The 17,359-nt window shown below is 39.7% G+C and overlaps 1 protein-coding gene across 1 annotated transcript; it reads left to right on the forward strand.

Annotated features, from left to right (window-relative positions):
- Nucleotides 1-796: 796 nt before the first annotated feature.
- On the forward strand, nt 797-12,122 carry LOC139744545 (putative nuclease HARBI1). Its single transcript, XM_071654981.1, has 5 exons — nt 797-1,267; nt 4,172-4,512; nt 5,876-6,007; nt 6,883-6,975; nt 11,930-12,122. Exons 1-5 carry the CDS (start codon nt 1,016-1,018, stop codon nt 12,120-12,122), a joined length of 1,011 nt encoding a protein of 336 aa, XP_071511082.1. The 5' UTR covers nt 797-1,015.
- Nucleotides 12,123-17,359: the final 5,237 nt, after the last annotated feature.

A 17,359-nucleotide genomic window follows, 5' to 3' on the forward strand; every position in this document is an offset into this window, starting at 1 on the left:
AGGAGTAGTGTGCCTTCCCTCGAGTCTCTGTGTTCCCATGCGAATGGAAAACGGAAAACGTCGAAGGACGTAATTGTCCGCAACATCCGTAGCTGTCCGTAAATATCCGTAAGCGGACGAAACTGTTGTGATACTTTAACTTGCGGTTAATTTCGGATACTTACGGTGGACGTAAGCGAACGCAAACGGACGGGAGGTAAATTTTTTTGCGGATGGTCTGCGTCCAAGCCACGGGTAGTTACGTTCAGTTACGGATAGTTACGTTTGGTTACGGTTACTTGCGTAAGTTTGCGTCCGTGGCGTCCCTCTGCGAAATTCTGAACATTTCAAAATTTCGCAGGTTCGGCGACGTCATTTTGCGTTTCTTTACGGATGAGTTACGGGCAGTTACGTCTACATACGTCCCTGCGGATGCCTGCGTCCACGCTGCGTCCCCCTGCGTCCACTTATTCGTATCTATCCGCGGCGGACGTAATCCATCGTAAAGCACTGTGTGACTGGGGCATTAAGGAGGTTTCACACCAAGCTTTACGTAGAGTTATGTAGTGTTACGTAGTGTTGCGTAGTGACTACGCAACACTACGCCACTATACCCAGTGAGAACGCAACTCTACGTAAGAGGACGCCGAGGGACGCAAAATAGGTACGCAAGATGTACGCAAAAAATTAAACATGTTTAATTTTTTCGCGTACCCTCCGCGTAGAGCTCTGGGCCGGTATTCAAATCCATACTTAAGTCAAATACTTATACTTAAATCAAGTATTTTACTTAAGAAAAGTAATTTGTTTAAAAATGCGATTCAGTTCCCGCTAAGTATTATACTTGGCTAAGACAGATTTTGTCGCAATTTTATTACTTAAGTATTTTACTTAAAGTAATAAAATTGCAGAGTGACGTCATTCATGTTAAGTATTATACTTAAGATAAGAAATGCTCGTAGGTTACTTAAGATAAGAAATGCTGGTAGGTTGTTTGCCACTTGGCAATTGGATTTGAGCTGGGGAAGACGTGGCCATGGCAGCTCTTCTCCATCTCCATGAGAACTACCAATTGGGAAGGGAGAGAATACACAGACGACTTCATCCGTTGCAAATCTACAATGACGTTGAATTAATCAAGCGCTACAGATTCAACGGGGAGGGTATCCACTACATTACTAATCTTATCCGACACGACATCACACCGAAAGGAAATAACAACCATCCTATTGACCCAATAGACAAAGTTTGCATAGCCCTTCATGTTTTAGCCACTGGATGCATGGGCGTCACCAGGGGGGGTGCGTTGGGTGCGAACGCACCCCCCTTCAGATCCTTGAAAAAAAAAAAAAAAATCAGTCTGCGAGCGACCTCAACGCCGGACGCTAAATGATTATTCTTTATATATATATATATATATATATATATATATATATATATATTGCACCAGGGACCAAAAAAAAAAAAAAAATCGTCGGCAAAAACAATTCACACCCCTCGTTCTGGCAGCACTGATTTTATACATATCTACTAGTATTCTACATTGTTTACTATTTATCGACCGTACTGTACATATTGTACATCCGTATGATACGTATGTAGGGTCTATGTACGTTACTTCTGACCAATCCATATTGCCAGCCCAAGAGCGAGCCTTAGCCTCATTAAAAAAAATGAAAAAAAAAAATGGAGGGGCAAGCATATCATTTTGCCCTCCCCCCCCCCCTCCATAATTCCAGAGACGAGAAGATTTTCTTATCTTTCTTTTTTTTGACAGAAAAACAAAAAGTTACCCCCATAAAAACATTGGAGGGGCAAGCATATTTTAATTTTGCCCCCCCCATAATTAATAATTCCCGAAATGAGATTTTCTCGCTTTTGAAAGAAACAAAAATGTTGCCCCCATAAAAATATTGGAAGGCAAGCGCACCATTTGCCCCACCCCACATAATCATAGTTCCCGCGATGAAAAGATTTTCTTGCTTTTTTGTTAGAATTCAAGAAATCTGTCCAATTATTTCACTCAAAAGCAGTGGCGTAACTACGGGGGGGGGGGGGGGGGTGCGCCCCCCTCCCAATTCGCTGGTAAAAAAAAGACTTACCGAAATAGTAATTCAAGTGTTAGTAAAGTGCTTTTGAATGAAAGGGTGATCAAGAAATAAGATATTTTTCTATGATTTCTTTTACCCACAATTAAATAGGTATATAGTGTGAAACATTGTTCAAAAAGCACGGACCCGACAAAAGATTGTGATTCAGCGTGATTCCTGGTTGGCATTCTGCATATAAGCAGGATGTGCGCAGTGTATACTCAGTACATCCGAACGAAGAGTCGCTACAATGTTGCGCAATGTGATGTAGAATGTACACCTTTGTGCCTTACGCTTCGTTATATCAAAGCTAGATCATTGATTTTGCAGTGTTGCTTTACATACTAGTCTATATAAAAATGTCTTGCATTGCCAATAAAAAGACTTGACCAGTGGCGGATCCAGGGGGAGGGGCGCACAGGGCGTCCCCCCCCCCTCTTTAATTTCCTAAGCGAAAAAAAAAAATAATATAGCTTCAAACGGCAGTTTTTGGACAGTAAAGTGTCAAACGAATGTAATCACTATGCTCTCCTGATATTGCTGCCAGTATTTGCCAGCAGTTGCGCCCGATGCGCCCCCTTAAATTCTAAAGCGAAGAAATATAGCTACAAACGGCAGTTTGTTTGTTTTTTACTGTAAAATGTCAAAATTTTCAAGCTCGCTCGCTCGCTCACTCGCATTTAATTGTTATGTAATTCTCCTGATGTTGCTGCCAGTAATAGTATTGCCGGCAGTTGCGCCCGGTGCGCCCCCCCCCCCCTCCTTTATTTCCAAAGCGAAAAAAATATGGCTCCAAATGGCAGTTTTTGGACTGTAAAATGTCAAAATTTTCAAGCTCGCTCTCTTCGCTCGCTCGCATTTAATTGTTATGCCATTCACCTGATGTTGCTGCCAGTAATTGCCAGCAATTACGCCCGGTGCGCCCCCCTTAATTTCCAAAGCAAAAAAAAAAAAATATGGCTACAAACGGCAGTTTTTGGACTGTAAAATGTCAAAATTTTCAAGCTCGCTCGCATTGAATTGTTATGCCATTCACCTGATGTTGCTGCCAGTAATTGCCAGCAGTTACGCCCGGTGCGCCCCCTTAATTTCCAAAGCAAAAAAAAAAAAAAAAAAATATGGCTACAAACGGCAGTTTTTGGACTGTAAAATGTCAACATTTTCAAGCTCGCTGGCTCGCTCGCTCGCATTTAATTGTTATGCAATTCTCCTGATGTTGATGCCAGTAATTACCGGCAGTTGCGTCCGTTGCGCCCCCACCCCTCCTTTATTTCCAAAGCGAAAAAAAAAATGGCTCCAAATGGCAGTTTTTGGACTGTAAAATGTCAAAATTTCCAAGCTCGCTCTCTTTACTCGCTCGCTTGTTTTGCCATTCACCTGATCAGGGAGGTGAGCACCTCCCTGACCTGATGTTGCTGCCAGTAATTGCCAGCAGTTGCGCCCGGTGCGCCCCCCCCCCCCCCCTTAATTTCCAAGCAAAAAAAATATGGCTACAAACGGCAGTTTTTGGACTGTAAAATGTCAAAATTTTCAAGCTCGCTCGCTCGCTCGCTCGCATTTAATTGTTATGCCATTCACCCGATTTGGCTGCCAGTAATTGCCAGCAGATGCGCCCGGTGCGCCCCCCCCCCCCCCCCCTAATTTACAAAGCAAAAAAAAAAAAAATATGGCTACAAACGGCAGTTTTTGGACTGTGAAATGTCAAAATTTTCAAGCTCGCTCGCTTCGCTCGCTCGCATGTGGTCGTTATGCCATTCTCCTGATATCGCTGCCAGTAATTTGTCGTTTCACACCGTCATTCCATAATCCATTTATAGGGTGTACAACCTCCTCCGGCACTTCCACACTCTCCCCCCACCCTTGCTCGCCCCCTCGCATATACTAACACCCCCCCCCCCCCCACACACACACCCCCCAAGATGAAATCCTAGCTACGCCGGTGCCCTTTCCCCGCTTGGTTTCCCTCAAAAAACAGTAAAAGTCAAGGGATTGAGAACTTCCTATATTCCAAATGTCTGTCCAAAAAATCTCGTAAACATTTTTTAGTGTCAAAACGCACCCCCCTTCAAAAAAAGCTGGTGACGCCCATGGGATGTTTCCAGAGAACAGACGGAGACACGCTTGGAATCTCTCAGGCGTCTGTATCACGGATTGTCCAGACAGTCTGCACGGCACTTACCGACAGGTTACCACACTTTGTTCGCCTTCCTCAAGGACATGAGCAAGTGGAGAACATGATGAAGTTTTATCAGATAGCAAGGTTTCCTGGCGTGATCGGGTTGATCGACGGAACTCATGTCAAGATACAAGCACCAACTGAGGATGAGCACCAATTTGTTAATCGCAAACGTTTTCACAGCATCAACGTTCAGGTAGTGCTAGACGCAGATGCAAAGATCATCAATCTGAATGCACAATGGCCAGGAAGTGTTCATGATTCGAGGTAATAAAAATCATCTATCTTTCAAATTTAATTAATCATTGTGATTCGATTTTGTTTAAAACATGTGTCACTGTGGTATATGGGACATTCTCACATAAAGTGTTAGTTCAATTTCAGTCAGAGTGAAACCCCGAAATCAGCAACAAAATAATGAGTCAAAACTTGTCTTCATATACGACGTGCACAAACAATAATAGATGCCGGGTATTCAACAACAAAAAAAAAAAAAAAAAAGGACAGTAGATTCTCAACGCATTAAGGGCATGAACAATGTAACATTGGCACGTAATTGTGAACACAGTGCTCTATGAAACCATAAAACAGATACGTTACCTAAATTTATAACTGATTAACTCCATAATATTTGTAGTTTGAACCAGATGTTACACAAGAGTAAGGCATTCCATACTTGCACTTTTCGCTGTATTGATTGATGAGTTAAGTCTAAATAGTTATAATTTCTTAGTGGAAAAGTAAGCAAAGAAAATGGGATTCCATCGGGAGTCGAACCCGAGACCTCCGGATTGCTAGACCGGTGCTCTACCGACTGAGCTATAGAAAGCCTATAGTAGTTATAATTTCCAAACATTTTATTATATCCACGCCAAACGAAGTTTGAAGCGGGTATACACATATATATATATAATGTATGTATTATGTATATATTATATATATCCATACATAATAATTCTTATATGAAGCGGTGTGATGGCAGGCGGTGGTTGGTCCGTTGCAAAATCTTGCGTCGCGAAGTCCTACAGTTTTGAATCAATGTAAATGAAAGTTTTAATAGAGGAAGTTATGATATTGAGGAATATATGTGTAAGATAGGATTTTTGTGTTCGTCTGTAAATGCGTTGCCATGGTAACCACTTGCATTTATTCCACAATATTCAAGCAATTAAGAACAAAATTAGTATCTCGGAAGATGATAGCACAGGCGAAGTAAAGCTTTACTGAAGACATTTTGCTTTAACTCGCTATAGCAGGTTTGATTGGCTTTGTTTTTCTTTGTTTTTCCAGACAATAGAAGTAACAATGCCGTTATTCGCTTAATTTTCATGTTTTGAAACTAATTTCCCCTAAAAAGTGGGGGTATATTTGTTCTGGCCATCCCCCTCCCCCTCCATCGTAAGTAGGGGGGGGGGGGTGCATACCCCCATTCCCCAAATCAGCCACTGGTTGGGGAAACATATTTTCAGTTTTTGAAAGCTTAAGCTGATTATGGCAATAGTTTATATCCATACAAAAAAAAAAAAAACACACATTTTCTGATTTATTGATTTAGCAGACGTAATCAACTTTTTTTTCTTCTTGAGAGGAGTGTAAAATTAATTGATAAGTCGAAAATTATTCATTTTAGGGTGCTTCGCGAGAGTGGACTACAGGAGGTACTGCAGGACAGTGAAGGACACCTCCTAGGAGACAGTGGCTATCCTCTCAAGTGCTGGCTTCTTACTCCAATCGCTCGTCCATCGGATGATGCAGAAGAAAGGTATAAATTCCATAAAACCACACTCATGAAGAATAATTGCATTAATTTGAGGTTTCATAAAAAGTTAGGTATCTTGAGAAGCTTGTAAAATCGAAGTTTAGTCAAAATTGGACTCATTGGAGCAAAGTTATGCCAGTTTTTAAAGCGTTACGGACGGACGGACGTTTAACAAATGGCACGCAAAATTAGAGTGGACAGGGACGTGAGCAACTACCCACAAGTGCAATTTAAGAATGACTATCCCCATTATGTTTAAATGCATTTTTATGCCTGTCCAAGTGGTAATCCGACATAATATGCTCCGGCGACAGTTGCTCCGGCGAAATCTCTCATCCGAGAGAATTAGGGTTATGATTATGAAAGGGTTTTTGGTTGAAGATAGGGACTGGGCTAGGGTTAGGTTCAGGGTTAGCATTGTGATTCCCGTGGGAGCTATTATTGCATATGCCAGAGCATAAGTCGGGCATTCTTACAAGTGTGCAAATACATAATATGAGAATGGATTGTGTGTTTGTGTCATTATTGCCTTACACATTACTGTACTTGATTCGAAATACACGTGATTGCACGAGTGTGTGTGTGTGTGTGTGTGTGTGTGAGTGTGTGTGTGCGTGTGTGCGTGTGTGGGTGTGGTGTGGTGATGCTGATAGCTTTGTTACTGGTGTAGTAAGTTGTAAAGATGCACGAAGAAATTTTCTCATCTTCGAAATCTTCAATTAGAAAAAAAAAATACCATTGTGAAGCAGTAAAATTTACCTTGGATATATATTTCAACAAAATGAACACTAGTCTTGGTCCTGTTTGTTGAACCAAGAATATGAGGCATGACCACATATGAGGTATTATGTGAATGCTTTCCTCCATTGTTACCACAGATACAACTTGGCACATAAGCGAACACGCTGTCTCGTGGAGAGAGGAATTGGTCAACTGAAGAGAAGGTTTCATTGCCTTCATGGTGAATTAAGGTAAAAAATAGAACTAAAAGATCTATTCAAATATTCTGCACAAATAGTGGATGACAGCACACTATCAATATATCTAAGCTTTAAAAATATCATATTAATAAATAACTGGCATATTGTATTGACATTATATAAAAAGAAATTTTGCTTTAGTCATGAAATGGCAACTGCACAGTGATAATTTTTGGGGTAAAATCCATCAAATAAGAAAGTTAAGAAAGTTGTAAGTGCAGTACAGTTTCAAGAAAATTGAAAATACATACATATTTCAGGGGCGTCACCAGCTTTTTTTCAAGGGGGGTGCGTTTTGACCCTAATGTAACGAGATTTTTTTTTTTGACTGACATTTGGAATATAGGAAGCTCTCAATCCCTAGACTTTTACTGTTTTTGAGGGAAACCAAGCGGGGAAAGGGCACCGGCGTAGCTAGGATTTCATCTTGGGGTGGGGTTGTTAGTATGCGAGGGAGCGAGCAAGGGGGGGGGGGGTGTGGAAGTGCCTGTTGTCCCCCCTCCCACCGTGAGAACTTTTTGCATTTTGATGTTGTAAATGGTGCAATTTGATGCAGGCTTTTTGCGTGTTTTTATCGACATGAAACAGTTCCACTTGTTTAAGGTAGCGGTACATTTTGATGAAATTTGTTGTTGAACAATGTGCCTATAAACTATATCATTTCAATAAACTTCTTGAATTGATTCTTACACTGATGTCATGAACGCGACCGAGCCCGATCAAGCGGAGAGAGCGAGGGGGGATTTGATGCATGTTTTGCTTGTTTTATCGACTTGAAACAGTCCCACTTGTTTAAAGTAAAGCAGTATATTTTGATGTAGATTAATATCGAATAATTTGCCTATAAAATAGTATCATCCAAATAAACTTCCTGTTTTAATATTTGCACTGAATATCATGAACGCGGCCAAGCAAGAGCGAGAGGAGTGAGCGAGGGGGAGGATGTGGGAAGGAGTGCCCCCTCCCACCGTGAGCACTTTTTGCATTTTGATGTTGCAAATGGTGCAATTTTATGCAGGTATTTTGCGTGTTTTATCGACTTGAAACAGTCCCACTTGTTTAAGGTATCAGTGCATTTTTAAGTAAATTGTTATTGAACAATTTGCATATAAATGGTATAATTCAAATAAACTCCTAGTAATGATTCTTACACTGATGTCATGAACGCGACCGAGCCCGAACAAAAGAAACGAGCAAGGGGGGGGGGGGGGGTTGTTGGAGGGGGTTGTCCCTCTATTAATGGATTATGGAATGACGGCGTGAAACGACAAATTACTGGCAGCAATATCGGGAGAATGGCTTAACGATTACATGCGAGCGAGCGGAGCGAGCGAGATTTAAAATGTTGACATTTTACAGTCCGAAATTGCCGTTTGTAGCCATATTTTTTTTGCTTTGGAAATTAAGGTGGGGGGGGGGGCGCACCGGGCGCAACTGCTGGCAATTACTGGCAGCAACGTCAGGTGAATGGCATAACGATTAAATGCGAGTAAGCGAAGAGAGCGAGCTTGAAAATTTTGACATTTTACAGTCAAAAAACTACCATTTGGAGCTATATTTTTTCGCTCTGGAAATAAAGGGGGAGGGCGCACCGGGCGGAACTGCTGGCAATACTGGCAGCAACATCAGGTGAATTGCATAATGATAAATGCGAGCGAGCGGAGCGAGTGAGCTTGAATATTTTGACATTTTACAGTAAAAAAAAACCCTGCCGTTTGTTGCTATATTTTTTTCGCTTTGGAATTTAAGGGGGGCGCATATACGGCGCAACTCCTAGCAATTACTGGCAGTAATATCAGGAGAGCATAACGATTACATGCGAGCGAGCGGAGCGAGCGAGCTTGAAAATTTTACATTTTACAGTCCAACAGCTGCCGTTCTTAGCCGTATTTTTTCGCTTTGGAAATCAAGGGAGGGGGCGCACCGGGCGGAACTACTGGCAATTACTGGCAGCAACATCAGGTGAATTGCATAACGATTAAATGCGAGCGAGCGAAGAGAGCGAGCTTGAAAATTTTAGGCCCTACATTTTACAGTCCAAAAACTGCCGTTCTTAGCCATATTTTTTCGCTTTGGAAATTAAGGGAGGGGGGCGCACCGGGCGGAACTGCTGGCAATTACTGGCAGCAACATCAGGTGAATTGCATAATGATTAAATGCGAGCGAGCTTGAAAATTTTACATTTTACAGTCCAAAAATTGCCGTTCTTAGCCATATTTTTTCGCTTTGGAAATTAAGGGGGGTGGAGCGCAACATGCCACCGGGCGCAACTGCTGGCAATTACTGGCAGCAACATCAGGTGAATTGCATAACGATTCAATGCGAGCGAGCGAAGAGAGCGAGCTTGAAAATTTTGACATTTTACAATAGAAAAACTGCCGTTTGCCGGTAGCTATATTTTTTCGCTTTGGAAATTAAGGGGGGCGCACCGGGCGCAACTGCAGACAATTACTGGCAGTAACATCAGGGGAATTGCATAAAGATTAAATGCGAGCGAGCTTGAAATTTTTGACATTAATCACAGTCCAAAAACTGCCGTTTGAAGCTATATCTTTTTTGCTTTCGAAATTAAGGGGGCGCACTGGGCGCAACTGCTGGCAATTACTTGCAGCAATATCAGGAGAATTTAAATGCGAGCGAGCGGAGCGAGCGAGTTTGAAAATTGTGACATTTTATAGTCCAAAAACTGCCGTTTGTAGCTATATATATATACATATATTTTTTTTTTTTGCAGTAAGGGGGGGGGGGGGGGTGGGGGCGCACCGGGTGGAGCTGCCGGCAATTACTGGCAGCAACTTCAGAAGAATGGCACTACGACTAAATGCCAGCGAGCGCCGGAGCCAGCGGGCTTGAAAATTTTGACATTTTACCGTCCAAAAACTGCCGTTTGTAGCTATACTTTTTCGCTTTGGAAATTAAAAGGGGGCAGGGGGGGGGGGACGCCCGGTGCGCCCCTCCCCCTGGATCCGCCACTGGTAGTCAAGGGTGTCGGTTTATGTTCATGACTGGGGGAGGTATGACCAGCGAGGTGGCGTCGAAGTGACCACGCATGGGAAGGATGTCCAAAATCTATCTAAATAGTAAACACTGTATAGAATACACTTGTACTAGTAGATATGTATAAAATCAGTGCTGCCAGAACCAGGGGTGCGAATTGTTTTTGCCCACGATTTTTTTCTTTGTCTCCGATGCAAAATTTCAAAAAAAAAAAAAATCGATAGAAAATAATAATTATTTAGGGTCCGGCGTTGAGGTCGCTCGCAGACTGATTTTTTTTTTTTAAAGGGTCTGACGGGGGGTGCGTTCGCACCCAACGCACCCCCCTTGGTGACGCCCATGTATTTCAAGGGGTGTAATTTTCACAGTGGGGCCGTTTTTAAAATTGTCGTAAAGCATGTTGGACGTACGCGCGGGACAGAATTTCGTTTTGATTTGGCTGTCATTTTTTAATCGGAGATACATTTATTAAATCAATATCATTGTACTTCAATATATAAGAATATCTTCAAAATTATCCTTTTTCAATTTGTGCAGTGCTGCAAAAACCGACCATGTCGTACCTTTTAAAATGATATTCTATAAAAAGTTTGGCTTTTACAGATGATGAAACATGTGAAGGGAATTGATATTTTATCAATGAGGACATGTGATACCTCCCTAAAAAGTGAATATCGTGTCCGAGAAAACTGTGAAAATTAGTTTGGTTTTGAGGGGTGACCAATTTAGAAACACGCCCAGTGGCACTTTCACCTTCTCCCTCTCCGACAACTCCCTAATCAATTAAGAAATCCCTAATTTTCTTTTTTTTTAAGGTTAAGTCTGATTGTTATTCTATACATGATGTATCATACATTCCAGGATGAGTGAAGTTAAAATATTATTAGAAAGGCTGGATATACATGTATATATTTTTAATTAGATCGTCTACTTGACAAATCGTTGCTGAGGGGATCACAACACTAATATTGATATTGTGCAAGTTCAATAACATTGTGAGCCATATCATTGCTATATGAATTTACACCAACTTCAAACTTCCACAACTTTCGTATTATTGGCGACTGAAAAACAGTGCACAATATACATTTTCAAGCTCTTAAAAAGGGTTATTCGCCAGTGGAAAATATGAGAGAAATAGATATTAATGGGTTTTTTTTGGGGGGGGGGGAGCTGAAAAATAAAGTTTCAAATTTTTGCGAGCGAGCCTAAAATTTAGGTATTTCAGCTTAAGGGCACGGAATATTTGATTATCATATTGTATAATTCTAATCAGGATATAGGGGAAATATATGACGTATATAGGAAACACATGATTCTCTTCAATATTTGGTTGATAATTTAAGTAATTATTAATATTGTGATGATGACTGGCTTTATGAATCACTTATATTGAATAACTGAAAAATTGACAAAGCATACGAGTTTGTGTAAGCAAGTTCAGCGAGGCATTTCCCCATATTTTTCTTCATATTTGCGCAGGTAGGAAATGATTAGACTTTTTTTCAGTTATGAGGGGGATGATGGAGGGGGGGGGGGGGGGTGATAACGCATGAACACCGTCCCCCACCTCTTTTTTTCTTGGGGGGGGGGGGGGGGAGGGGAATCATGATATATACCCCTTCAAAAATAAGCATTTAAATACAAAGGTTTCCCCTTTTTTCTTTTTCCTTTTTCTGCGCCCTCCTGAAGTGGCGCCCGAGGCATATGCCCCCCCCCCCCCCCCCCCCCCGCTAGATACGCCACTGATTTAAGTCAATCTTTCACTGTCAGATTTGTGGATTCATACCCTCTCAATCATATCGACTTGTAAATTGTGTGTAGATGCTCTTCTTTACCAAGTAGATGGCGAAAATTTCAATAATAAATTTTTCCATAATTCCTTTTTTTTTTTTTTTTTTTTGTTATAGAGCTTTATGAGAGCTTTGCACATCCATCTACATTATAGGTACAAACCTGAGAAAGCCAGCTGCATAGTAGCAGCATGTGCCATTCTACACAACCTTGCCAAAGACATGAGGATTCCACTCATTGCCGAGGACATCCAGGGATATGATCAACCCGATCAGGAACTACATCAAGGAATGAATCACAACGTTCCACGGGCCTACAGACGTCACATAGTAGAATCCCACTTTTAGTTAGAATGCACACAATTATGGAATAATTATGTGGATGGATACATCTATGTGGCTGGATAATTTCGTAAAAAGATATATCCTTTTGCAGGCTCTAAATTAATGTTGATCACGCCTCCTCGTGAAGTATGTAATTATCACTCACAATCTAATACCATGATGAACGTATTGTACAATCCTTGTTACCTAGGCAACTGTTAAACTATTACTTGCAGCTGAAAAGTATAAGAATACAAGTGAAATAGACACAACAGTTAGCTCATTTGTACCGAAAAGATCACTGTATCGCCAATGGTATGCTGTACTGTTATGTCTAAAATTTTGAGGGGCAGAGTTTTGAATTTTCTTTTGTTTAGTCACATTGCAAGTTGATAGCATGTTATATATTTGAATGATTTTACTGGTACAGTTGTTACACTGTTATCAGAACGAGCTAAGGAAATATTCATCATTTGACATCATGAAGGAAAGCTCCCCATCAAAACCCAAAGCCATGATTATTTCACCCATTTTCTATATTGGTACTTGCATCTCAAAAACAAGGAGTATTCTGTGTTCTTACTAAGATAATTTGCAAGTACAATTATAGAATATGCTGTTGTAATTATCAGCAGGCATTGTATATAATATTGTATACCAAATTGTAATACAGTTTATCATTACAAGCATGCATAAATACCTGCTGACGAGACGCAAATATACAGAATTGTGAAAGATTGCGAGCGGCACAAGCAAATTTATAAAATTTTAAAGTTTTAAACTACCAAAGAGGAAAATTTTTCGATAATTTTCTTGGTTACTTTTAATACTATTTCGTCCTTACATTGGCTCTATATGTCGGTTCGCATGTAACAATAAAACACAGAAAAAACATTATGGGGGGGGGGAGGTAAGGGTTAATTTTCCTTTTGGCCCCCCTTTGGCTACCCTCTTTATATCATGTAGTCAATAGATATATTCAACAATATTAATACTTATGAAATCGTATACCAGTTTTAAATTCTTTCCAAAGAGAAGGATAAAAATGCGACTATTTCTTCTGCTCATGAACAATCCCTGAAATTTATCAAAGAATCTGAAAAAATTACTTTGTGTGTCTGTGATAAATTGACATGGGTTGCCATTATGCGTCATTTACCACAGGTAAACCCCATTACATCAAGGTCATTGGGACTGCCAATTTTTCCTTGTTACAACCTGTACCTCGTTATAAACATTATATGCATCTTTTTAACATTTCAATATGTCCAATTGAAAATTGGACTGGTAAAATATCCTCGTTAAAGACGGTATCTCGTTATATCGCACCTCATTATTACGGGGTTTTCCTGTACATGTAATTATTGCTAAATTCCATTTCATTGGAAACTCGTTATAGGGAGGTCATTGGAACCTAAAATTTTTACGCGCTATTTTCCATTGTATCTCGTAAAAAATAACAATTATTAATAAACAAGACAATGCAAAGCAAATATTGTCAGTGGGACCTGAACAATTACGTTGTTACAGAAGACTCATATTATCACGAAGTCCTTCGGGACCGGCACTTTTATTGTTAAAAATAATTTTTGTTATAACTGGGAATATTTGCTTTTCTCTTATCTGTTGGGATGGGAATGGCTACGTTTGAACTGAAATCTGGTTATACACGTACCTGTGTTTGTTATAACGCGAGTCCCCTGTATATGGGTATTCATTCATATTAGATCTCCTTATATCGAGTTTCCAATGTATTTTCATTACTATTGTTATTATCATTATTACATATACTATTGTCACTGTAATCATTATCATTATTATTGTCATCATTATTATTACCTTCATTATTATCATTATTATCATCCCCATCACTGAAGGTTAGATTTCACTTTAAGGGGAAACTTAATTAAACCGAACAATGGACTTTAATCCATCAACCTAGAAATCTGTTTAAGGGGAAAATGCCCTACAATATGCTGAAAGTTGTGCTCCCATGGACAATGATAGAAGACAGAAACTTTCCCCTTAACACTGGAAATAGAGTTGTTGTTGTTGTTATACAGGGCGTGTTTCAATAAATTATCTTCCCTAACAAGTCATAACCAACATATTTCAAAAATTTTCTTGCAAACGATGTAAGTTCTCACTTTAGGGAAGTATCACAGCTGCTACTTGATTTAACATGCAGTCCTGGCAACAAATAATTTCATTAGAATAATGGAACCTTTCAGAATATTCCTGAATATACTCAAATATTAGGGAATGTGCATTTGGAAAATGGTATGCTGAATCGATGTTATTTCATGATCTGTATTATACGTAATTGATTGAATAGAATATGAACATAAAAGGTGAAATAAGGTTATTTTTGTTGACTCCATCTGACATGATCATTTCTTGTAGCCTGCGACAAATTTAGAAAAAATTACATTTGGGGAGATGCTCTTACATTTTACAAAACACATGCATGCTCTCACTATGCATACAGAAGAATGTAAGCTAATACAGTGGAAACTCAATATAACGAGATGGTCGGGACCGAGTCATTTTCCTCGTTACAGCCGATATCTCGTTATATCAGTAGGCATAAAAGAAAGCATAACATAAAGACATTAATTTGCACATGTGGGACTACCCATCATATTTCAATCAATACTAATAACTTGATATTGTTTGTGAGGGAATTACTCACCTTTATGGGTAAGAAGATGTTTTTTGCCAAGGAAATCCAATATCAATAATGTGTTTCTTAATTATAGATGTTTGAATTTGTAAATTTGTATAGCTTGCGATTGTATCATGCAAGATCGTCTGTGGATTGGTATGTGGTTATAGTATGGGTGTGTGTTGTATGGAAAGCTTGAATATGGTCTAAACAATGCTGTGTGTTTGTGTGACACATTCTGTATACGTACATTATGACTGCGTGTGTGTGAAGATGGGGAATTCCCCACGTAGAAAGCCAATCACAGCATCAGATTTCCTCACACCTGCTAAACGTCATGATGATGTGATGTATACATATGGCTGTCCCACCACATTTTTTGCATGCATCAGTGTGCGCGCACACACACACTTACACGTACAACATGCAGTGCTAGCTGGAGTGCACTGAAGGAAAATAATGATGTGTGTACAAGACAGTTTTCGGCACATCAAGCTTTACAATCTCGGAAGATGATAGCACAGGCGAAGTAAAGCTTTACTGAAGACATTTTGCTTTAACTCGCTATAGCAGGTTTGATTGGCTTTGTTTTTCTTTGTTTGGAAGTCAGAAATTTATCTCATTATAGCAGTTATTTCGTTATAGCCGATCTCGCTATAAGAGTAGCATTTTACATAGACTTGTGTGGAGGAAATTTGGGATCGGGAAAATTTCTTCATTATAACCGATATCTCGTTATAGCAGTGTTCGTTATACCGAGTTTCCCCTGTAGCTACCTACTCCAGGATCAAAAATGAGAGGCACATTTGCCATAAAATTCAATCCAAAAAGGAGTTGGTTTCAATCACATTCTTAAATACATTCTAGTTACATTCAATTACATTTTCAATGACATTCCAGGATTAGCCAGAGCAATTCTTAAAGGTACATGCAGGGGATCCCATTTGCAACTTGCAAGCCACTGAAAATCTTTCCCAAATTTCTTCTACAGATGGCTTCTGACCCCAGAACAACATCTGTGAAGTTTAAACTAACAATATTTCATAGAACAGGAATAGGAAGCAAAAATATATCCTAGATTTTCCTTAATTGTCCCCGCCGAACGAGTTCGAGCAGGGCTCCGTACGTGTGTGTGTCCGTCCGTCCGTCTGTCCGTCCGTCCGTCCGTCTGTGCGTCCGTGTGTGATCAAACTGTTCAATTTGCTACTTCTCTGTCATTTATGAGCCAATTTTGATTCTGTTTGCTTTATGTGATAGCACTACATGGGAGCTTTGAAACTTCTACACAAAATTTCAGTTGTGACCTTTGACCTTGACCATTGACCTATATTGTACATTTTGCTTCAAAATGCTACTCCTTCGCCATTTCTAACCCGATTTTGATTCCGTTTGCTTTATGTGATGGCACTAGGTGAGGGCTTCAAAACTTCTACATAGAATTTTGACCTTTGACTTCTTTGACGTTTGACCTTGGTTTTTTACCTATATTGTACATTGAATACAAAATGCTACTCCTTCGCCATTTCTAACCCGATTTCGATTCCGTTTGCTTGGTGATGGCACTAGGTGAGGGCTTCAAAACTTCTACACAGAATTTTGACCTTTGACTTCTTTGACCTTGATTTTTTACCTATATTGTACATTTTGCCACTAAATGCTACTTCCGGCGGGGACATATGTTACGCATCGCGTAATTTCTACTTTTCCTTGTTTTGAATTCGGAGTTAACCCCACATGAAATTAAATATCAATCAATTATCATAAATTACATTATTATTACAATAACTTACATTAAATGTATGATGGTTCTCTATCGATATTTACTTTAAAATGGCACTAAGTTTGCAAATTATCAGGCTTTAAACCTGCAAATGGGATCCTCTACCATTAACAGGACAATAGGTTACAATGTAGCTTTGCTTTGGCAGGATATTGTAATGACTATTAGTCTTTTAAGTCCTTGAATCATCTCTGGAATGTAATCAGAAATGTAACTTGAATGTAATTGAGCCCACCCATGATCCCAAAGGATATAAATCAACAATTTTGAAACATGCCCAGGTGTGGTGGAAGAGGGAGCATACTTACATACACATCTTTCAACATGAGAGTACATATGCAAAACCATAAATGAGACTGGGCTCATACATTCTAGATTTCAATAGTGACACCCCTGCCAGGCCAAGGTACAGAGGTCATTTATTTAATGATGACCAAATGAACAAGATATATCAATTGGCAGTAGGTGATACACATTTCAAGCGTCTACGCAAAAGGCCACCCCCCAAAAAAATATGTTTGCTTGACCTTATTAAAAAGTACAAATTACCAAAATCCAAGAGGGTCGGTATTTTGTTGTTTTCTTTCATCTGTTTTTCTTTAGGTATTTATGTTTTTAAACACATTTTTCATTTTGCGTTAAAAATAGATCACAAATTTGTAGAAGATGAAAACTGTGGGAAAAAAAATTGAAATAGTATAAAATAAATAAATAAAAAACCCGAGCCAAAATTTCCAGGATTTTCTGTTGGTCGCAAAGGGCATACAATTTTTTTTTTTTTTTTTTTTTTTTTGGGGGGGGGGGGGGGGGGGGGGG

Source organism: Diadema antillarum, unplaced genomic scaffold (genome assembly GCF_040938485.1).
Source record: "Diadema antillarum isolate AM-2024a unplaced genomic scaffold, OU_Dant_1.0 scf00000035, whole genome shotgun sequence".
NCBI lineage: Eukaryota > Metazoa > Echinodermata > Echinoidea > Diadematoida > Diadematidae > Diadema > Diadema antillarum.